Consider the following 25,169-nt stretch of genomic DNA (forward strand, 5'->3'; position numbering starts at 1 on the left):
GCGTAACACATTTCAATATTTCGCACGCCTTGTATGACGAAAGAAAAGACAAAAAAAAAAGAAGCAAACGATGATGAAGAGCAGTCTTCGAAGATTCGTCTGTCTGATCCTCGATATATTTCGTGCATCGAATCCAATCGAACTCTACTGTATTTGCTTTTTCAACCTTTTTCAACCACCAAAACGTATATACGATCTGTCTTGTATTGTGAGACGAATAAATTAATATAAATGTACATTTGCGTGATTTATTGATTTATGACAATTTGAATGATTAAGAATTTTCTCTGATTGCAAGCTTGTGATCACATTATTAATTAAGAGATGTTAATATTATATGATAGCGAATATAAATATAAATCAATAAATTGTTTATGGAAGATATAAGAGAAATGTAAAATATGTTGTCAAAAAATTAATTAGGTTCTTGTTCAAGCAAATCATGCGATGGACTATCAGTTTTGGCTGATTGAATCGAGATTGGATTTTCTTCTGTTCGTATTATAGGTTCACCATCGAGCTTCTCCAAACTTGGTAAACGTCGCGCAACTTCGATTCTCCATTGCTCTACCTTAAAAAAGATAATCTTTTCCTTCTCTCCTTTTTTAATAATTTAAAATCCAGAAATTATAATTTAGACGTTATATATAAGAAAATTTTGTTTCACGATATGTATTGAAGAACATATTAATGAATAATACCTCGTGACTTTCATACAACGGATTGCCGACGAAAACTAGATCCCGAAGATTTGGAAGTTCTTGTAATCTAGCGAATTCGTTCCACTCTCGTACCAAATTATTGGACATATAAAGTACACGAAGACTTTTCATTACTTGAATTCCTTTCATTTTCTCAATACAATTATAAGAAATCCAAAGTTCGTCGAGAGTATCACCCAGAGCTTCAAGACCGGCGAAGCCTTTGATTAAATTACGACCTAACGATAGAATCTTTAAATTTTTTAAACTGCCAATGCCTAGAAAAAATGACATATTTAAAAAAATTAATTTTAATATTTATATATGAAATCATCCCTATTAAATTATAGTTCTTACTCTATAATTAGAATCATTACAATCTATATATGTATCAATATATTAAATCAATATATATATTAAATATATATATAATCAATATATATATAAATCATAAATATATTAAATCAATATATTAAATATTGCATAAATCATATTATGACGATAATTAATATAAAAAAATTATAAAATGTATATTTAAATGTATATTTAAAAACAATATTGAAAATTTGTAAAATATACTAATATTGCAAAAGCATTTATTAAGTGTTGGAAATGTCTTAGCGATCGAATAATTGTCGCTCGACATTACAACAGATTATATAATGGACAGTGACATTAATAATCTCCAATAAGCAAATTAGTAACAATTGAAAATGTTAATGCATGTCTCGCGCGATCCATTCGTATAATGACATGAAATTCATAATCATATTTGCATCGCGTTACTGAGACAACCATTCGCTTAGATATGCATTATGCATCCGGCAATTAATAGAAGTTCGAATAAATATTGCTCTGATGCGGTATGTAAAATATATCGTAATATACATAAATAAATCAATTCATAATAATCGTTGAATTAATGGATGCAAGATAACAATGAAAATATTAAAGGCATAATTTCAAAAAGTTTTCGTCTTTACAACTTATACATTACAAATCATCTTTGAATCATTTTGGAGAAGAATATATACGTCGCTTTTTAGACACATTAATTAATAAAAAAATGTAATTAATTTAATAACTGTACTAAACTCAGATAAATAAATAATTTTACTAATATAGTAACAATAATTGAAAATTCTAATTTGCGGTTAATATCATCTAATTATTTGTTAAAAATGACAAGTATAAGTATGTACATACATACATATGATTCAACAAAAGAAAGTGCAGCATATTTTTTACCTGCAATTTTCTCAATCATATTTGTGGACAGACAGAGTTTCTCACAATTGGCTAAAACAGCTAATGCATTATCCATCTTTTCTATTGGTGGCCATTGAAAACTTAAAATTACTTCTGTTGCCGTAGCTGCTTCCTGCCCGGTTTCCTCTTCCCATCGTCGTATAGCTTCTTTGCACGTGGTTGGCTTTCCAGATGCCATAAATAATATTTTATCTTCCGGACATTGATAAAAATTTCCAAAAAATATCTAAAATATATATTTTTTGCATATGATTATTTAATATAATAAAAATATTAGATCACATATTTTTGCGTATATGTATGGTAAAATATTATATAGATAATATTAATATAAGTATAACAATATAGAAAATCAATAGTGTTTTTAATGCATGAATGCATGAACATAATTAATTACTAATGTATCAAAATATCTCATTAGTATATTAACTGGATCATTGATTAAAACAGTATTGTAATAATAGCTGTACTAATAATAATTAACGCTGAAAAATAGTTTTAAAATAAAAATTTAATTTCTTCTATTATTTCGCCACATTTCATCATGGCAATTGGGAAAATTAATGTATCATTACGATTCTTTTGCATACTAACAATAAGTTTGTAACTGATAAATCATTATATAAATGCAGCAAAGCTGCATTCGAATATCAAAGAAAGTTCAATACATGCATCTATTTCACATGTTTGTACATTTTAACATATTTATAATTATCTTATATATATAAACTTTTCTTTTTTTTCTCTGCCTTTCTTCTTTCTCTCTTACCTAGTGTATGTGTGTGTGTATACATATAATATATATGTATATATATTAAAAGTGTTCAATTTTACATCCTTTTATGTTGATAAATAGCAGCATTATGCATCTTTGATAAAACACCGCAGCCAATTCGATGCATTTGTCAGATGCATCCTTTATGGGTTTCTTAAGTACCAGAGCGTTCGTGTTCAACGTTGATCACATTCATAAACGTACATTCGAGGTTACGAAAACTTGTTTTTCTTGGTCGCATGGCAATCTGCCTGGTTAACGACAGGCAATATCTGGCACCAGGTAAAATAATCAATGTGGAAAGCGCATGCGTCTGGCGCGAGTATTTATTAACAAAGCGTCGCGATATCAACGATTTACGATAGATATTGGCTCGGGGGGAAAAAAACAAGCAAGGGTCTAAGAAAAATGCATGTTAGAAGTGTGCTTTCTATAATAGGTGTTAATTCCTCCACGTGGTAAAGAAGTAGTGCTAATAATAATTGCGTAAAAACCTACGCTGCTTCATATATAGCTAGATCTATAAATCAGTTGATTTTTCTTGTGCGATGAAACTCTGAAGAATTAATAAGAATTAAGGAATTGAATGTATTAATAAATTATAACCTTATTATATCATTATGACGTGTTTTGAAATTTAAATTTGTGATAAGAAAATATTTGTTAAGAATTCTTGACAAATTTACAATCAACTTATAAGAAAAAAAAATTATTATTTGTTCCAATTCTTTTTAAATTAGTTTTATTTTGTTTTTCTAAGCGTTGGAAATTTAAAGTTAAAAAATTTAAAAAAAGATTCTATTGTTAAGTCATTAATATAATCAAAAGATTCGCCAGTCTTGAAACTCTATTGTAAGTGATGCTCGAGGAACTTTGGATATCTTATAATTACATTAACAATAAGTACTAAATATTTTGATAATTAATCTCAAATTTTAGAATTTAAAATAAGCATTAGATTTTGTTATTGGTATGTACATATGAATTATGTCTTCCTTTGATTCTAATTGATAATTTGATTCTAATTCAATTATCTTAATACCGTTACGTGTTTTATTTAGAAAAAAGAGAATCAACTTGAAATTAAACAAGAACTCGCTGTTTAATCAACAGATTAAATTAACAAACATATGAATCTATAAATTTACATATTAATAAATGGATGCATTGTTGATAATATGAACAGCATGATTCATATATTATGTAAAAATGTTTAGAATCAAGCAATCGAAGCTTCCGAAATTCTTGTTTATATCGTGATATCGAATTGTTGCAGCAGAATTTTTCTCAGCATTTTATTAACCAAAGGACTGGCAGTATTGTCACGTCACGTATTACAGCGAACAGACACAATGACAACTTTAATACTAAATTACATCCACAGCTTTCAAGAGACGCGAACGACAGTAATGGCACGAACGAACGAGGAAATTGATTCGGCGGCGTAACTTTAATTGCAAGATTTTATTGGGAAGAAATTGCTTGTCACTTCTTAAATATCACGTTTTAATGAGCTTTAAAATGGAAATCTAAAATAAAGTTCATTATACATTGAAAGAAAAGTTACGCTCGCCGAGTATATGTATAATGCGGCGCGATCTCGCAGGTAACATGATAAATTAACAACAAATAAATATATCCGTAATATAATATGTATAATAATAGATTATACAGTATATACGATACTCATGGGGCTTACACTGAGTTAGCTTAAATTACAAAAATACGCAAAGGCACTTGGTAAGAATCTTCGGTTTCTCGTTTAACAGACATCTGGAGATAAATACTTAAATTCATTATTCACACAGCGTATTCGTCACAACTCGCACTTAACAATTGATTAATTGAATAACGATGACGGCGACGAGAACGAAGAATGCCGGAGAAAACTTCTTAATTTTTATTTGGTTCATCAAGAGACAAGAAACACTTCAAAATGTGTTTGTATAACGAGAGAAAGGAAGTGCGTTATAATTTCCTACTGTAAATCCGAAACGTTAATTTCTCGTTTATATAGTCGGCGGACGATGAAATATTCACAAGAAGGACAAAGTTGCACGTCAAAGTTAATGCATTGTTCTCGTCATGTAAGCGCCATTCTGATTTTATATGCTACATTGATATAATTCGGATATACAGGCATAGAGATCGCAGAAAATAGACAGATTTTTATAGACACTCTTCCTCCTTTCTCCTTAAAGATTCGAAAAGGATATTTTTCTTCTCAGAAGTCTACAGTTTACATATGTAACTACACAATATTTTCATTCTTTATCGCGACAGGCGCGAATAAAACACGAAACACGATAAATTTCATCCTCGCTGCGACATAATGTTGCATACAAAACGCTACATTATCAAATTACATATTATTTGCTATATCAATAAGTACAAAATAATTGATATAAATAATGTAATTAATAAAATATTCGACTAAGGAATTGATAGAATCAGACGTCGCGCAAACTGCTAATTAAAAGTTATCTGATATGCAGTTGTATCATATAATTCTTAACACATCTTTGATATCAAAATACGAAATCAAACGTCTACTTTGTAATACAAGTGATAAGAACCTTACACAATGTATAGATTCGACCTATATCAATAACATAACAAATATTTTAGTTTTAACATATAGTAGTTAGTTTTTTATACACTATGTCTTTCTTAAGAGTAATAAATGTATGTAAATGTTAAATGTGTGGCAAAGTAACTTTTCTGTACAAAACTTTATTAGCATATAGAGCATAAAGTTTGGCCGCAACGCAATAACAAAAGTCATTGCACAGGAAGAAGTCCATTGGAACGCGAGAAATTAATGACACTCGCGATGTAAGCCAATTTAACGATGCAAGAATAGCAGCGCTATTTTATTTCCAACAACATAATGTCGTCATAGTAGTAGAATCGACACTCCCCAGACAACACGTGTTCCTAAAAGATGTCTAGAAAACGACTTAAAGACATCGTCCTTTAGACAAATAGAAATTTTTAAGATGTCTTTTGACATTTTTGTGTTATCTAGGTTGTAAACGGGGGATTAAGGATACATGTGTGTATATTTATATAGAATGTTTTGTTTGCGGGTATACGCGTACACGTACGTACTAAATAGAAAGATTAAGTGTGTGTAATTGGTCTTATTATACAGTAAGATTGTAAATTTAATAGAGCGACTCTAGTTCACGCCATGGTCCAGTTTGATTCTTTCTTATCGTCATGATTGATTTGAACTTTTGATTGCATTATTAAGGGCTACTAGTTTCAGTGGTGCGACATATAAATGCGTCCATTTCGCTCATTATATTATAGGTCATTTTTCGTTAGAATACTAACGAAAAATGTTATGATAAAATTTCTTCATATTTTATAAACTTTGTTTACCCAATATATTATATCCATTTTGGTCCTCGGACCATTCGTTTTCCCTGCACAGAATAATGAACTTACTCTCGTACACTATTGTGAAGACTCCATGTTTGACTGAGAACCTTAAGCATTTTGTTGAGTCAGAAAGACACATTTGTTTTATACATTCAGACTACATTCTTACAATTCTTACTTTTGTCTTCAGATTTATCAGAACGTTAACTCCTTTTCCGTCCCAAATTATTTTTGAGAAAAATTTATGTACGAATTATTTAAACATCCTAAATTATTTGAATATTCTCGTAGCATCGCGTGAATAAAAAAATATTTTTAATGAATAATTTAATATTTAATCTTTCAAAGGAAAGGAGAATTACGCGCGCAAACATTTTTATATAAAGACAAAATTTATGTCGACTATTAAAGTTGCTGAAAAGCAATTATCTGCCACACCTGGGACTGAAAGGATTAATCGCTCACATTTCTCAGGCAATTCCAGTTAAATGAGCACGGATTCGAGCAACATTTTCACGGATCATCCCCTAAACGCCGTTAATTTTCACTAATTGGCACTTCGTTCATCCAATAATTATATCCATTTTGGTCCTCGGACCGTTTGTTCTTCCTATACAGAATAACGAAATACTCTCGCGCACTATCGTGAAGATTCCAGTTTGACTCAGAATCTTAAACTAGATTTTCTTGAGTCAGAGAGACACATTCGTTCTATTCATTCAGACTACATTCTCACAAGTCTTACTTTGTCTTCCCCGACGGATAGAAATTCCTTCCTTCAGTTCTCAAGAACTTTGTGAATTTTAATAGAATTTTCTTCGAGAAAAAAGTTCCAGAAGTCATGCGTGTTGTATACTTACGTACTAATAAAACAGAAGTCGGGCAAATTCTCAAATCGCTGTGATTTAAAGTACGTGAAGGTTCTCGCAATTCTTGAATTTGCTATCCTCCTTGCCGAACAGCCAGGTCAACATTTGTCTGGCTTTCATGCTGGCGCGCACGACACCTCTAGATTTGTACCAGTGGCCGCTGCCTTCGCTGCCGCCACTACTGTTCCGGTGTTCCTGGTTACCTTGGACTACTTTCAAACGAATCTGATTGAGTATACCGACCAAGAGCTCGTCGACGTTATGATTGATGCCCACCGATACTTCGACGAATTTCGCTCGGTAGGTGCAAGCCAAACATTTTCCGTCTGCAATGCACAATCCAGATATTTGGAATAATATGAAAAATCACAGTTGAAATAGGAAACTATATTTAAAATAATATTCCTCATCTTTAATATAGAGAATCTAAAATAATCTCATGTCTTAAATTTAATGAAAAAAAAAAAAATATTTTGTTTGCAGATAAAATAATGTATTTCCGATATGGGGGGGGGGGAAGCTAAAATAGAATATTAGCTTCATTAAATCTATTGTAGAATTTAATTTTAACATATTAATATAATTTATTTTATAATAAATTGATAAGAGAGAGAGAAGAGAGAGAGAAGAAAGTTAATAAAAAAAATAAAAATATTTGAAATAAATATTATAAGCGTCACAGATAAACGGTTATCTTATTTTTATCTTAGAATTTGAGGTATCCGTACCATATCACGTTAACTAAACAATCGATTTTATAAAATATCACAAAATCGTTTAACCATGTAAAAAAATGTACGTGTAAAAAAGAAAGATGTTCCGCCTCTTACCCTGGGGCGAAACCACTCTAGAACGAACCAAATCGACCTTGTTCCCGACCAGAATAGCCGGTCTACCACGAAGAAGATCTTGATCGTGAAGTCGAGCGAGATATTCCTCGGCTCTTTGAAAGGACGCCTTGTCGATCACCGAATACATTACAACAAAGGCGTCCGGTAACGGCGTTTTTTCTAATTCGGTCTGCAAAATCAAATTAATAATATCGACTTGAATCAAATTTATCTAATTAACAGAAAATTCTAGACTCTCTGTTTACGTTCGTCTGTTCTTAGAAAATAAGATAAAAAGTGAACTTTAATTGAAATGTGCTTAATTAAGAATTAAAACGCAATCTATAAAACTTCTCCTTTTTATCTGTTAATTTAATTTAATTCTATCATTTGTTTTGTTTTCTTTATTTCTTTTTATTATTACTGCAATTTATTATTACTCGAATTTTTTAATTTATTCAAAGTAAATAAATTTATAGCATTACATTACAACCTTAGCAATTGCTATTAACTTCAATTTTAATTTATGTATGTGACAAAAATGTCTTCAGATATTTTTATATACTGGTTTGATATTATATTCTACTTTTACATTTTAAAATGCATGTTTTGTGTATGATAAATACAGAGACGGTTCCTCACCTTTAGATTAGCAATGTTTAAAAATTTAAGCTCGCTTTCTTCTCCATTTAGCATCACAAAAACGGATTGTTCACTCGGCACATCTGCAATAAAAATAAAAAAATAATTAATATCTCCAAAAGCTTAGAAAGAATATTTTCAATATTGTATAATGCCTGAAGAGAAATAAAGAGATATACATATACGCACACACACATAATATATGTATGTGTGTGTAATTAATATATAGTAAATATAGTAAATATATAATACCACTATTAAAAATTAGAAAGCCACTCTAAATTCTAATATCAAAAAAGAAGCTTATAACAAAAATGTCTTATTTTATTTCCTAACAAATAAATTAGTAATATATATCCTCTGTGTGTTCTCTATTAAATCTTCAAATAAATAATTGAATTTATTTGTCTCCCCCCCCCCTCTCTCATCCTCTGCATATTATAATATGTAATACATTGATTATAGGATACAAAGCGTTTTAATTACTATGTTTTTCACTATTTTATTTATGGACGAGAGGGAAAAAAGGAAAAAAAACAGGAATCACTAAAGCTTTATCGATTCATTTATCTTTTCCTTCTCTTGCTCTCATCTCCTTCTCTCGAAATGAAAGCAATGATAAAAAAATAATCAAAGCCGCGAATAAACCAGTTTCCAGAGAGAAACTACCAGAGCAGAATAAACGCGAACATGTGACGAAAGAGAGAGCCGACGTAATCTTATGTCTCTAAATGCGTCTACGGCTTCGCTTGTCAAGAGCATCACCGATTGATTTTAGCCTGCTAACGAAACAGCGTCAATGACGTCAGAAAGTCGTTCGGGTGTCGTTGTCCTAACCGATTTTTTTCGACTCAACGACTCTTGCTTCTTCAGAGATGCAGTTCCGCGGCAGCCAACGAGTGTCATCAATAATGGACGTTTCTGTCAAGCATAGGCGCCAAAAACATAGAGTCAGAAACAGCACAAAAGTATTATATATCTGTGTATAAATACTAAAATTTATATCTTTCTTTTTTAAATATAGAGAGCATATATACTAATTGTAAAATTATACGTATTATAATAAAAAATTTTCTTTTTGTTTTATATATATTACACAGTACATAACATACCTAATTTTAATGCTATAAAATAGTGATAGTAAATAAATAATTTATTTAAAATCCATTTATATTCTACTAAAAATTTTTAATCTAATATTTCTCTGCTGCTGTTACACTAAGCACAAACACACGCGCATTCATTTATACAAAATATAGTCATGCGTGTGTGCTAACACATTTTTTCAGCTGCTTTCATATTATAACATATTTATTTGCCTTTTCTCAGCGTCCAATTTTCTGGTTTGTTTCTACTGCAAACGCTATGCAAAATATACAAACAATATACGCATATATTAAAAAAAGAAAGCGTATATTACGTATAGAATATATTTGTTCGGAATTTTAATTAATCATTTAGCTTTCATTACGTAGGCAACTCGAAATATGTTATTGTAATATTATACTGTAATGAATTTAGTGTTTAAACAAAAATAATTCTAATTAAATCTTGATAAATACGAGTTATTAATAGCTCGTATCAATTCGATACAATAGATTCATAATTTGCAAAAATTTCTAGTAATATATTTATTCTCTATTTTCTTTTCGACTTGTAAACATCAATACAATTCCACATCAATTCAATGTTTAAATGCAAAATATATTAGTTTTGTTAAATAAACTAGAAATTGGCTAATAGTAAAAATAAATAAGAAATTACTTTGCATTCTATAAAATGCAATTTTTCTGCAACAATAAATGAATAGAATATTTTATTTATTTACATTATAAATAATATAATACATTAAATTCTAAATGAAAAGCAAAAGAAAAATATGACTGTGTGTGACAATAAAAATATATTTTTAAATAATAATGTAACTCTGATGAAAACATTTTCCAAATTTTTAGTCATTAATTATTCAGTATTATACGATTCAATTTTTCGTTCGCTTTCAATGCTATTGTAACTTGCGATTTATTGCAGCAGATTTTCATTCTAAAAACTGCAACGCGAAATAAATTTTCAGAATCATAGAATATTCCTCAAAATGTCGACGTAAATTTGTAACGTGGAGTTTTGTGCGTCTGGCGATTGCCAGAAAATGGAGGTTAACGGTCAGACATGATCGAGTTGATGGATATGTATCCAGTATCGCGAGAAAGAAATAAAAGGAGGTTGAAATGATACACATCTTTCGATTGCTCGAGCAAGAAGCATGACACAAGAGTTAGTAAACGAGAAAGATGATATTAGCAACATTGGCTCTTCTTTTGTCGAATTATTCTGAAAAAAAGGATTATATATTGATAAACATAATATTTTTTTATATATATTATGTATACTATTTTGCTATGTAAACGCAAGTTTTCAATATATTTTTTTCACAAAGTTATTATTTCAAAATTGTGCATATGGAAATATAAAGTGATTAACGTTCAGATACAAGTTCGATTGACAGCCGTGACGGGAATATCATGAAAGCAAGAGAGGACTGACATTTTGGGGTTGCAAGATCGCGCTGAACTGCGAATAAATATCGTGAAAATACCGGTAAAACGCAAGCGCAAGCGCGCACCGTAATATTTCTTTTTGTGAGTACAAATTATTGATTTTTTAAACGCTCAAAAAAATTTACAATTATTTTTTTAATTATCGCAACTGCATAAAATGCTCAAACGATCAATGAGAAATTCCCTTTCAAGTCCGCAATTTTTACAAATAACCGACGACTATTTAATATACCGAATCCTATTTTATATATATAAAATTTAATAACAACCATATGTTTTTGCTAGCAAGTAATCAAACTTAATTTACAATCAACTTTAACGTTTGAAAGTTATTTAAAATGAATAACTTTTAAAACGTTAAAGTTAATTTACAATCAACTTTAACGTTTTGAAAGTTATTCATTTTGACATTGAATTTCATTAATAAATATCATTATTTTACATTTTCTGTTTCAACTTGAATAACTTTCTGTTTGTTAAATACTTTTCAAATAATTAAAATTTTAAAATCTTATTATAAACTGCTAATTTAATCTTACATCTATAATAAACACAATTATTAATGCTCGATAATTATTATAAATCTATTATAATAATTAATTTAAGTTAAAGGCTAATATAAAAATGTTATTTATTAATTAATTTTCTGTATTCTGTATTAATATAATAACTACATTCCATAAAGTTGCTAAATATATATGTATATTTGCAGTATGTATCAACATTGCAGTAAATATTAATTTCTGTCATACTCTCGCGAAGAAGAAGCAACATTTCTTTTTTTTTTTTTTCAAAAAAAAGAATATCTAAAAAAGAGAGATTCAGAGAGAGAGAGAGAGAAAGAGAGAGAAGGAAATAAAGAAAAAGGGTGAAGAGACTCAACGAAGAGCGAGTAGAAGAAGAGACGATGAACAGACGCGAACCCTCTATGATGTACGTTTATAGCATGGAGCGGGCGCAAAATTAACCGCGGCTATTTCCGAGCGGCTTGTTCTTGCACTTTTCTTTTTTATACCTTCGTGGAAATCGTTTCGCTTGCTTTTCGAGGCGCATGTATTCACCATCGATTCGCACACACTCGAGACGAACGCGAGCGCGTTGCTCCCTTTTCCACGCAAAGTCACGCAGGACGCCGCAATTCGGAAAGCAAATTTATCTGAACAAAATGCTTTGTGCAGACTGAAACGCGAATGATATAGCAGGGTCATCAAATGTATGACGTAAATATAAATCATTGAGACTTGAAAATTTTATAAAGTCGCAAATATGCCAGGAAAATTGAGAAGACCATGCCAGAAAGAGAAATTCTCTAATTTCAAAAATAATAATCCCATATGTTAAAGAATCATATTATAATATTTAGTTGTTATAAAAAATATTCAAATAAAAAACAGAGAACTATCGCATCAATTTGTATCACGTAGTTTATCTTGCGACACTTAATAATTTAATTCAAGATTAATGTATATTATTTTCATTATCTTATTATTATTGACAAGAGATATACATCAGACTCTTTCACAATTAAAAGTTCAAATATAAAAAATAAAATTTGGTCTGATTATAATTTTAATTTTGGTTTAATTACTCTTTAGGTTTAGATCATAGGAAGCAAGGGAGAGAAAGACTATCGATAAAAAATGAGCCATGACATTCAATTAAAATTGCTCTTCGGATCATAACATGCATCAATCTACTTCTCTCTCTTTCGATCGGCGAGTCGTCTCTTGACCTCGATCTCGATTTGCAACAAAATTATCACGCGAAATTTGACATCAGGCTAAATTTTTTTTGTATTTGCGTCAGCTGATGAGCGATTCAATTTTGATCGTGAAACGCAGCAATATAAAATAGAATATTGGAATAGAATCACGTACACCGCACGGAAATTGTGTACCCAACTGTAGGCAGTACCAAACTATTTTTGTTTTTATTTCCTGTTATTTGGTCTTTTATACCATTCACTTGTGCTTGTTTTATTTCTGAGAAAATATTTATTATTATCTAACTATTTCGATAAAAATACTAAAATATATAATACAGACATTTGTTTTTAAATATCGTTGATTAAAACAGTTACTATCACTGTTTTTTTATTATATTTTCAGAGATTCAGTGTTGAAATTTCACTGTTGCAATGTTGCACTTTTGAAACTATTATTTATTAGTAATAATATACTGATTTTAAAAGAATTACATATGAGATTATACATTATTATAACACTGCGACATTTTAATATTAAAAAATTATTTTGTTATATGTAAAAACATCTGTCATATAAGAGAATGTTCAACAAGTTTTTAATGGATTAAGATTCTAACACCAGCTTATGTCTAGAAAGCTAAGTTTTGTTAAAGGATTAGAACTTCACTATGTAACTTTACGCTTGTAAGTTTCTGAAGTTTGCTCATCTTGTTCACTAGACACAGTCATATAACAACATTTATTTGAATGTTTGTCATGCAATCTAAATGTATTTCTTAAACTAGTTGCAAAATTTTGTTTCCTGCAGATCATAAATTTAATCTGTTTAATCCATTTTTATACCCTAAATAAATAAAATAAATAAATAAAACTTTTTACACAGTATACAAAAACCATATGCAGACGTATAAACTGGTAAAAAAACTCAGTTAAAAAAGAATGATTTTTTATTATGTACTTTAATTATTTGAATTGCACATTTTAAAATTAAGTTATAAAGTTTTAAAAAAATGTATTATTTATAATTTAAAGATTTCCAATTTTTTTCTCAGCGGTTATGCTCTATTTTAAGAAAGCTTATAAATGCATAAATCACTTCAATAACGTTTTAATATCAATTTTAATTAAAATTACTTTGTTAAAGCTTGCAAAATTAAAATTCCATCAAAGACCACAGTGTATCTTCTCTTCGATTTTATTATCAAATATCCTGAACGCGATTGTAGCCACCATTAATCATCTCATATATATAATGATTCAATTGATCTTTTCGAGATGACCTGACGAATCTTTTACATTTGCCTCAAAGCTTATGCATTGATCGTGAAACTAACTTCCGCCTTGATTTTACTCCGACTTGCTTTCGCAAATTGTTCCACTTTATGCAAATTCTGATTGTATTCACAAATAAACACGCGATATTTATAAGCGTCCAATATTAATTTTTCTCTTACACTTACAAGCAATTAAGACATAGTTCTAAAATCTTAATAATTTACATATATAGCAATATTGTTAGGTACATAGATTAATTGACTCAAATGAATGCAAATTAATTTGAGAACATATAAACGCTTATATGTAATTAATATGGACCAATTATTAGTTATTAAAATTGTTAATAATTCAGACATATAATTGACATGCCCTTTAATTATCAAGTATCTAATTACGAAAACTGAAGCAATATAATGAACAATAATGCGCCTTATAGTTTGTAACAAGATTTGTGAGATTAACTACATAGAATGTCATATACACACTACTCTGTCATTCCGCGCATATCTGATAGGCTCATCGAATTATTATGAGGCCATTATGCGTTATAATGTGAACATAATCCGTATACACACGCATCCGTATATATGTTTATCACATGTGTTATCACACTAAACATAATTATAATTCCGGTAATTAAAATGTACTTATGAACTCACTTTGAGATACAAGATAAACGCCGAATACGTGCCACGCACAAAGGACACATACATATTCTATTTTAAAAACATATTCTTGTTAGATAATTTACATCGTACTATTTAAAAAATATTTTTAAAAAAGCAATAATTAAGGTTAATAAGCGAAAGATTTTGATGTGCGAGCAATAACAAGACTCGATAAATGTGCATAATTACGTGAGAATAAATTAAGTATCATGATTAAATTATTAATTAAATTACGAAAGCGCCGTACAATCAACTAATCAAAGCTAATGGAATGTGAATCTTTTTCTTAAAAACAATTTTTCACATTGGACATAAATAAAAAAAATTCCTTTCTATATTGGAATATGTGTATTTAAAAAAAAATGTAAATAAAATTGAATGAAAAGGAATAGAGAGAAGAAAACGCAGATTTTTTTTCTCTACCACGCGAGGACATCTCATTGTCTGATAGCTCGCGTAAATATCGATCGTAATAGTGCCGGATGATGTCGCCAAACGCGTATTGAATCTAACTGGAACAAAGCCCCGACCATCTCGCTTATCATACTTAAGTATCAATGAAAGAGTCGCAAGAAAATGTTTTAACAAAAAAGAAAAAACCGTGAGGAAAATTACGATCAAAAATTTGCGCGATTAATTATAATTAATATCGCGAATATTAAATCATATTTTATAAGGAAGCGATAGTTTTCATAAAAAGAATAATTAATTAGGAAAAAGTAATTTCGATAACATGACGTATTACGCCATGAAATAACGAGTTTATTTAAATCAAGGAAACATGATAGATAATAGTATCCAATTGTAATTTGAAATTAAAAAATTATATTTTAAATAGAAATTTGTGAGTCTCAAACGAACTTTGACTTTATATATGTATACATTTATCTTATAAAATTTGACAATTTTATAAGTAGATTTTTTAAAGACATGTTTAAAGACATTTTCTGAATATCTACATAAAACTAATTTCTATCTCAATAATGATCAGTTATAATAACGATTGAAAGATATGCCTGTTGTATCAAAATTAATGAAAAAAATATAATAATTAAAATTGGTAAGGAGAGATCGAACCATGAAAAAATTATCTCGTCTGTTTTAACAGGTGGAAACCACAAAGATGAGCGGCTGGTTGACAAAGCGAAAACGCTAATCGTCGTCGAGACGGTATACGATCCTCGACCTAGATACCCCCCTACGCAAATTCTATATTATGCAAAACGTTGCTGACACTTTCGTAATCGACAATAATCGACACTGAATGGCGAGCATTTCTATGAAACGGAACTGGTGTGATTTGAAGCGTGATTCGAAAAATCACGTCAAAAAGCTTACGTTTTTTTTTTAGAAGATAGAACAGATATTTTAGAATTGTTTGTTGTTATATTAAATACGTTGTATTGGTATATTAAATACGTATGTCGTATTAAATTGCGTGCATAGTAAATAACAATGTAAGTTTGCTAATTTATTGCAAGACAGCTTCAAAATGTTTTACAGCAAACATAAAATTCTCACGTGTATCTAAAATATGCTAATTCTTTTCCTAAAATACATTAACAATTGGATTTTAATATATTTATATAATATATTTCGATGTCTTATTTCTGATTCTTCTTTTCATTTAGTATAAGCTATTTTTATATTTCACCATTTTAGAATAAAAATAATCAACATTATTCTATAACTTGGAAATACAGGAGAAATAGACTTATATATAGTCAGACATAAAATATTCTCTCCTTGTTTTCCGCCAGATCGAATAATGGTTGATCTCGTTCCAAAAAGTATCGCCTTAAATGTTGACGAGTTCTCGATTTATTCAGCAGAAATAGCGGAAATCTCTTGAAAATCCGAAAAGCGCTTAGATAACTGGAAACTACGCTTTTCTCGGTGCAGCCCTGGCGTTCGATCTTTCACCAGCGCGCAATCGAAATACACACAGGAGACCGTCACGTAAACTTGCGTGATATAACCAGTCGAACCGTAAACCGTTGAAAATCGCTATAAAGATTATTTACCACGGAATCGATCGAGAAATGTTCAACAATTTCCTCTATGCACATTTCATTATTCCTCTATTTACATGGGATCGTAATAAAATGTTTTATTGAGAGATTTAATCTTGTGCTGCTTTCGAACAGAAATATGTTTACAGATCTCCTCTTAGATCGTATTGCGTTTCTTAACTTATCTCTTATTTAACAGGATCAGTTGTAATTCCTTCACAAGTTTCACTACAATGGAAACTGTTCATTGAATACACACAATAGATATTATAGCATTTCTATAACTTTCTTTTGCCTGTAGTTTCTTAAGAGGTATCAATTTTTTTCTTCAGCAAAAATGTCGCAGAGAAAAGAGACCATAATTTATTTTATAACTGTTTATATAACATTTTAAATATTCTAACAATTAATATTTTTAAAATGTGCAAAGTTAATATTGAAAATAAAAAGATTTTATTATTTATTTGTTTTATGAGAAATATATCATAAAAGTGATTAGTAATATTAAATCCATGTGTGTATGATTAATAATATAAACTCTTTTATTTTGTCAAAACACTAAATATAATATAATATTATAATCTTTTGAAAATATGCTAATTAACATAAAGAAATATAAGAAAAATATAGATTTTTTCTTATTCTTAAAGTCTTATCATCTCTTATTATCGCCTCAGATATTACGTCATGATTATAGAACTTACCTCTCTGCCTGTCATAGGCATTTATGCATTCACTAGTCATAAATTGACTGATGAGAGCGGTTTTTCCAACTCCTCTTGTGCCCAACATAGCGACGTTGTATGATGCGACTTCCTTAGGTGGTAATCGCCGTACTTCGTTCTCTTGCTCGGCAGGCGCCAGAGAATTCGATCTCGATCTTCTTCTCCGGAAGGAATCCCCTCTGTTGACGACACCTGCCGCACATAAAGAAATCATCGTATTAATATTAATTCAATTGTGATTTAAATTATATAAATATAAAAGATAATACAAAATTAAAAATATAATTATCTTACGATAAATTAGTAGAGATATTTATATAGAAAATATAATTGTTATATAGGAATATAATTAGTTATTGTAATTAAAAGTTTGACGATAAATAATAATAAAATTTTATAATACGTTATTTTCGACACTAATATCAATCATTATTAATCTTATCAACGTCTTTCTATAAAAATGCGAATTTGATTTAATTGATTCATATTTCAGATTCCTTGATTCATATTTCATTATTTGAAATTGTTTTAGTATTTATATTTGTTTATACATTAATTTGTTTATACATTAAACGCAAATATATGTTTATCACTGTATATTTAATATTACTGTGGCATTTAAAACACATTATGTATTCTGGACGTCATCGTGCCCTTTCCAGCACACTGACCTCGGGTAATATCGCTAATACCGTACACGTTTTACATGGGCACCATTTTAATAGATGCTTGAAATTAACGAAAGGGACGATATGGAATGGCTAGAATTCTCAGCAGAGTTTCATCTCTCAGCTAATGAATTCTCATGAAATATGTAATAGATCTTGCGGCTTTCGCAAGGGTAGCAATCACAACATATTCTACATAACTTAATTTGAATTACAATATAATTGATTACAATATAAAAGAAGTAAATAGAAAAATTACAAGTTATTACTTTCTAATTATTATTTGTTTTCTAATTATTGTTATTTTTTTTTGTTATTAAATCAAAGAAAAAATTGATTGATAATTTGTATAACTTGCTAAAATTTCTTTTTTTAATTTCTGAACAATTACCAACTCATTACATTAGTTAAAAATTTAGTAGCGCGCTAAAATAAATATACGGTATTCCGGATGCTAAGATCAATTGTTTGTTTCTAAATAGGCTCGGACATTTAGGTGGAAATGGATGGCGACGTCGTTAGAATAATGTATTCGCGATCACCCGCGGTGCCATCGATGATAAATGTAATTCAACGCGGAAACTGAATCCGCTGGAGATGTGGCCAAACTTGTAAATAATCCTTCGACACCGCGAAAGTAAACTTCGGCTATAGGGAATGCCACTGGCATCCCATGCTAATGCATTTGCGCTGCATTAGTAATTGAACGTCAGCTCGAACTAGTTGTAAGCTAACATTGCAAAAGTTGCGCACCTGTACATATACAACGCGAGCGTTTTTTATAAATTCAACATAAATATGTGCATAGTAAGAAACTTATTATGTTGAGTTAAATACACTTTCAGAAATATTTAAAAAATAAATTTGAATAATTAAAAAAGTATAATATGAAAAAAAGATTAAAAAGAGGTATGTATACCCAGAATAGTATAAAAGTGCTGTCATCATTGTTTATTATTTTTATTATAGATTCCATCTTTATTAAATTTTGTAAGTGCTTAACATTTTTATTTAAAAAAAAAACAGATTTACAAATAAAGAACTTTACGATAGAAAAACCATTGATTTGGTATTTGAAAATTTCGAGCATTTAGAAGTTCATAGACCTGAAAGATGATTCATGAATTCATTTTAGATCATCTGTGTGTGAGATGATTCATGTATCAGTTTTATATCATTTGTAAAAAATGACTTAATTCGTGATTCACGAAATTACACATGTATTGTATTCTATAAAAAAAAGTCTGATTATTATTTTTATATTAAATTAAATTAAATTTATTTTGCATAATTTTAATTATTAAATTTTCAAAATTAAATTAAATTAAATTAAATTGAAAATAATACTTATCTTTACATAATTCCATATATGTAAGTCAAAGCAAATTATTATAGAAATTATTTATTTTTCACATTAGTATACTTTTTAATATTAATCAAAATATAAAAAAATATATATATAAATAAATACGAATATAAATAAAACATATAACCATACTTTTGATCATCCTATTTGACACAATAATATATATTCGCAATATCTATTAATAATAAAGTTTTTTTTTTTTTAATTAAGTTTATTTTTTGCACAAATATATGTATGTTTTCAAACAACATTATTTTTCACATGTTTTAAATGCTGTTTTATTAGAAACTTTATAAAAGAAGACAATAATTATTATATTTTATCTTTGTATCTTTAATTTAAAGAAATAAATCTTTTATCGAGTCGATTCTCACGACGAATTATTTCCATCGAAAAATTTATTATAGACACCCGTTATAGACACATTACGCAAACGTATAAAGGCTGATACACACGCGTGTACATATACGTGCACACGTACGCCGATGTCAACGTGCGGCTGTCAACTGTAGGGAGAACAACACACGTCCTGTTCAGTGACTCAGAACACCGATATCCCGTCCGTTCGTCTGTTCACATCTTCCCTTTGTCACTGCACCTTTGTTAGCGCGAAGTTTAGCCCGACGTGTGCGCTACTTGTGCCCGCGTACTTGTGCATACGAATGAATGAAAACGGGAGGATCGATTACACTAGAGAAAAAGAGAGAGAAAGAAAGAGAGAGAGAGAAAAAATAAAAAAATAAAAATAAAATAAAATAAAATAAAATTGGATAGCAGCGGAAGACTCGTGGGGACAATCCGATTTCCGTTCCAGCTCCGCCAAATCCGGAGGCATTTCGTTCATTCGCATACGAATGTCAGTCGGACGAACGTTAGATAAGATGAAAACGGCACCCTCTTTTCCCTCTTTTTCTTTCTCTTTCTCTTCCTCCCCCTTCTCTCTCACTTCCTAAACGTCATCGACTATTTTTAACAGTGCGACGATGGCTGTGGTACAGTTTAATGAAAATTCGTGAGATCACATACACATAACATATGAAAATTTACATGTGATATTAAACGTAATACAAATATATAATTATCAAAAATAAAAATAAATATTAAAAATAATAATACGATTAATAAAATATCGCAATTTTAAAATTTTTACTTCTCTGAAAAATATTATTCTCATTGTCAGTATCTTTGAATGAAAAATGCTTTTCTCTCTCTTTGCATAGCATAATAAAATTACACTTTAATGTTGTTTATTAGTACATGTGGTATCAAGGAGATAAAAAAATTACGGCTTGCAAATGCATTTATATTCATTTATATTCACTTATTTAATTTGTTTTATTTATTCGTAACATGATTTTCTGCGTGATCCAGTTATTGAAATGCATTATTTTACTACGTGCACAGCTTTGATAAATATATATCATTATTTATACGATATATAATCTGACTAGGGGAATACGTGTCGATTGCAGCAGACCATTGATTATTGCAAGGTAATGTCAGCTGACAGAAACGAGTTGCGCGGGTCGCTCTCTCTGCGGGACCTCTATTTTCCATGTGCTTTTGATAAAAATATCACGCAATGCTCGACTCAATTGCCGCGAATATACATTCGTGCGAGCTTTTGCAAAAGAAAGTTATTTTACAGAGGAAAATGGAAATGTGTTCTCGTTTTTAACTGCACATTCGCTCGTCGATGATAACCGACAGATTCCAATGTACGAATAGCTGGCACGACAAACGTGATACAGGTGCACTGATTTGACTATCGAATACGCGAGGCGGATTCTATTAATACAAGTTTAAATGTTCGACGTGTGTGTGCGATCGGCGATGGCTGCCAAATCGTTTTGCGCGTACTTAGACTCGATATTTCCGCGTTGGAAATGATTCGAGAGAAGATTTCACGATGCGATTAACTTTATCATCTTTTGATACCTTCGTTTGATGTTTTTCTAACGCTACAACTGAGTGCTTGTTTGCAGCTCTGTTGCTTTTAAAATGTTATGTTCATTGATCCAAGATGTTTAAAGGCATCTTGTAGACGTCTCTTAGACTTATATATGTTGTTTGGAATAAAATTTCAGGATAAATTATGTAGAAAGTTCTTTATCAGATTTCTCAGACAGAGCATTAAATCATTTTTGCTACATTTATTGGTTTATAAGGTATATGGTTTCAAAATATAGCTCATAAGATAATATATTTAAAATAATTAATAAATTTTTATCACGTTTAAAATCAAATGTTAGTTTTTTGCGTAAATTTAAAATCTTTAATTTAAAAGCAATTTCTGCTTTTATTTATTTCTAATTAAGAGACAATCATGTCCCAAATATATTTATAAAAAAACAGCATTTCGCAATTTTTTTAATTAAAAAAATAATTTCTTATAGTTAAAAAAAATGATATTAAATCAGCAAAATTGTATAGTTATTTCTATATAAAAAATATATCACTTTCATCTCAATTGCGTCCAAATTTCGCATGTTCCAAAAATTTCTGATGACGCATGTTTGGCAGTCGTTAGAGACGTTGATCGAGACGCCGATCATCTCGCCCCCGTCAATCCTACCATAAGCTATCTACTCGTTCTTTCTCTAATGTCGCCTATCCGATGGGTTATCGGCCTGGAGAGTCTGAAAGTCAGTTTTATAGCAAGCGAAGCGTGTGGAAAACGCCCTGCCATACCTTTACACACTCCCGTGCTCACAAAATCGAATTATATTCCGATCGATATATCCAGAGTCAGTAAAAAGAAAGAACAAAAATAATATTCATTTTTCTTTTTCATATATATCGCTATTTTTAATTTGGGGATACTATAGCCAAATTATAGCCAAAATAAACAAGTGGAAAGAGTGTTTCTGCTTCACATAAAATAGTTGTTCAATGAGCTCATTGATTATGTTAAAATATTGAATCATTTAAATATATAAGAGTTATAGAGCAATTAATTATTCAAGTAATTAATTATTTTGATATTCACAATGATCAATAATGAGAACATTTATGCGCAATTAGTTTAGTTAAAATAGCGAATTTTTTGTAAAAATGTTTTTGAGATTGCTTTAACATAACATGATGATATTTCGCGAAAAAGAAGACAGTTCAGAAGATTAAAGAATTTCTGCAATCTTAAGTGTGGCTAGCCATAAGCGTCAGAGCGAGAAATGAAAAATCTATGCATGAAACGCGATAAAAATGTGGAAAGGAAAGAAGTCGACCAGCCTTTTTTCTTTGATCTTATTTGATAGAAAATTCCTTTCTTTATTTGTCTCATTAAATAAATTCGATGCAGAAAGAACAGATACATATGATGAGCAATAAGAAAAAATTATTTTTGTTATCCTTTTTGAATGACGAATATTCTTGCTGTTGAAAATACGCATAGCAATATTCTACAATATTCTTAGAATAATTTATCTTTCTCTAATAATGCATTATGGATATTAATTTTGATATTGTATTTACTTTATGGCCTGTTCAATATGTTTGTACGGCTGTATGATATTAATTAAATAATAAAATATGAAATAATTTTATAACAAGACAAATTATTAATATTTTTACGATTCCGTGCAAGATAAAAAATATTTGATTTAATATATATAAAATAAATGTATATATATATATATATATATATACATATATGAATTACTTTTCTTTCTTTATTTATATAATACTTAAAAATAATATTCTCTCTCCCCCTTTCTTTTTTTCTCTTTCTCTCATTAAATTTCACTAATGAGATTCTACAACGCGTATACTATGGCAGCTTTACACTCTAACACTTTCAAGATGCTGTTTTGCGGGATGGACTCTTTGTTGTCCGTAAGCTTAAAAGCTAAAAGCTTTCCAAATGCTAAAAGTTACACTCTCGACGAAGTACTTTCACGGTTTCTTATATAATAAACTTTACTGTAAGAAGAAGAGCAAAATACAATATATTGTATTATCACGCTTGATACAAACGCGAATGGAAGTGAAATTTGATCGCGAATTAAATATATCCAAAATAAACAAATAATATTAACTTGTTGAATGAAGGGCTCTGATTCATGTTAGTTGTTAGTTATTGCGCTCGACTTTGATAAATTCCTGCGGCAGAAAGTCGCCGCGCCGCGCAGGCACGTTGTGGAATTTCTAGAACGTCGACCGTCGCGGTTAAACTCCATTAAGCGACCAGGGGAAACGCATTTGAAAGCGCCAGCAGTGATATAGCCATTGGTGTCGCTCTATAGGGACCAATCTACCGTCTACCAGCTGCGCGCGGTTGTCCCCGCACGAAGGCGTGGTTGCATTGTAGATATATCCGAACGTGCGTATGCATATGTGGTCTATGGCCGAGTGTGTATATATGTATACATAGACACAAAACCCGATTCCTCCCCGCAGCATGCCAGCTATGCCGAATCATACGCATATACAGGTGTGTGAGAGAGAGAGAGAGAGAGAGAGAGAGAGAGAGAGAACTGAGAAAACGCAGCAGCGAGACCTGCCACCCAACCACCCTCTCAGTTAGTCGCTGGAACGTCTGCATATCGATTTCGATACGCGTGATCAAATCATACCGAGGTAACGTGACGGTCACCAACCGTAAACAACAATCAAATCTGCTGGTGGCGCAGATCCGTTTAATATTTCAAATTTGGTCGTCCGCACCTCGTCAAAATGAAAGGGAGCTGAGCAGTTTGGTGCTGCAGAACGATCTTCCCCTGCCCTGCTTTCCTCTTTGGATAAAAAAAATTGAATTGTGCAAATTAACAAACTAATTTTTTCGTTCGCGATTCTTTCAGGTCTGATCGACCGGTTTAGCGGCAATCAATGGTCTGTTGTTTCACGACGAGAAAGAAAAAAAGAGAGCTAGAAAAAAAATGAAACTAATTGAAGGATCCAGCGCGGGTGTTAATACCTGTCGCCCTTTTGCCGGCCTGGTTTTTGCAAATTTTGCCACGGTTATGTGCAAACTTGCCTTTTAAAGCCGTTTGATTACAACGAAATCGTTAGCGATGTATTCTTTTTTATTATATCATGCAAATCCATTTAGCATTTTTATTTTAGAGATGATTTTTGAACTACGTCATAAAAAAAGAGCGTAAAACTTTTAAAAGACTTTTCAAAAGAAATTTACATTCGTTACACATGTGTGTAACATATTTCAAAGCATATATTATTATTTTATAATCTTTTTCATTAAACTTCAAGTTATTAAAAACTACTTCTCACGCGTGATTATTCAGTTTATAAATGTTACTGCAAAAAGCGCACACGTCGGTATACTTAAAATAAAGAAAAGTATAGCTGCATGTATATAAAAAATGCATCGTTGCACTTCTCTCTTTTTTTCATAAATTTTATTATTATATACTATTATTATTATATTATTATATATATATTATACTATATAAAAATCAAAAAAAAGATCGCACGACATAAATAGTATCTTTCTAGATATCGATTAATGGTTACATTGGCAACAAAGAAATTGCAAGCCCGACGAATAATCGTTCGATGCTTATACTGCGGCGGCGATATCCGCCTCGAAAAGCGGATTACGTCGAAAACGAAGGATCAAGTCGACCGTAAATTTCGATGTAGATCGAGCACGCTGGTATATGCATCATCCTAAAGCCCCGCGTCGAAAGATTGATATGCATTTATGCAAAATTGTGCGCGAGGCAAAGGCGGACACCCGTCTCGTGTACACGTGATA

The 25,169-nt window shown here is 30.3% G+C and overlaps 2 protein-coding genes across 4 annotated transcripts in view; both read right to left on the minus strand.

Moving 5' to 3' along the window:
• Window positions 1–226: 226 nt before the first annotated feature.
• Window positions 227–3,373, minus strand: LOC145939977 (dynein axonemal light chain 1). The gene is made up of 4 exons (XM_083044696.1): window positions 2,740–3,373; window positions 1,950–2,196; window positions 702–979; window positions 227–571 (listed from the first exon to the last, which is right to left on the minus strand). Exons 2-4 carry the CDS (start codon window positions 2,146–2,148, stop codon window positions 416–418), a joined length of 633 nt encoding a protein of 210 aa, XP_082900822.1. The 5' UTR covers window positions 2,149–2,196; window positions 2,740–3,373; the 3' UTR covers window positions 227–415.
• Window positions 3,374–4,026: 653 nt separating this feature from the next.
• The window catches only part of Rgk3 (Rad, Gem/Kir family member 3), a 37,735-nt gene continuing 16,592 nt past the window's right edge, over window positions 4,027–25,169 (minus strand). For all 3 annotated transcript variants that reach the window (XM_083044693.1, XM_083044695.1, XM_083044694.1), the window contains exons 4-7: window positions 17,399–17,611; window positions 8,474–8,556; window positions 7,832–8,021; window positions 4,027–7,327 (exon numbers count right to left, since the gene is read on the minus strand). In XM_083044693.1, the coding sequence (XP_082900819.1) occupies window positions 7,038–7,327; window positions 7,832–8,021; window positions 8,474–8,556; window positions 17,399–17,611 (776 nt within the window). In that variant the 3' untranslated portion in view covers window positions 4,027–7,037. The remainder of the gene's footprint in view (window positions 7,328–7,831; window positions 8,022–8,473; window positions 8,557–17,398; window positions 17,612–25,169) is intronic.

The sequence above is a fragment of the Prenolepis imparis genome, unplaced genomic scaffold, assembly GCF_030444845.1.
Source record: "Prenolepis imparis isolate NDT839.2.m4 unplaced genomic scaffold, iyPreImpa1.0 SCAF_8, whole genome shotgun sequence".
In the NCBI taxonomy this organism is placed as follows: Eukaryota; Metazoa; Arthropoda; class Insecta; order Hymenoptera; family Formicidae; genus Prenolepis; species Prenolepis imparis.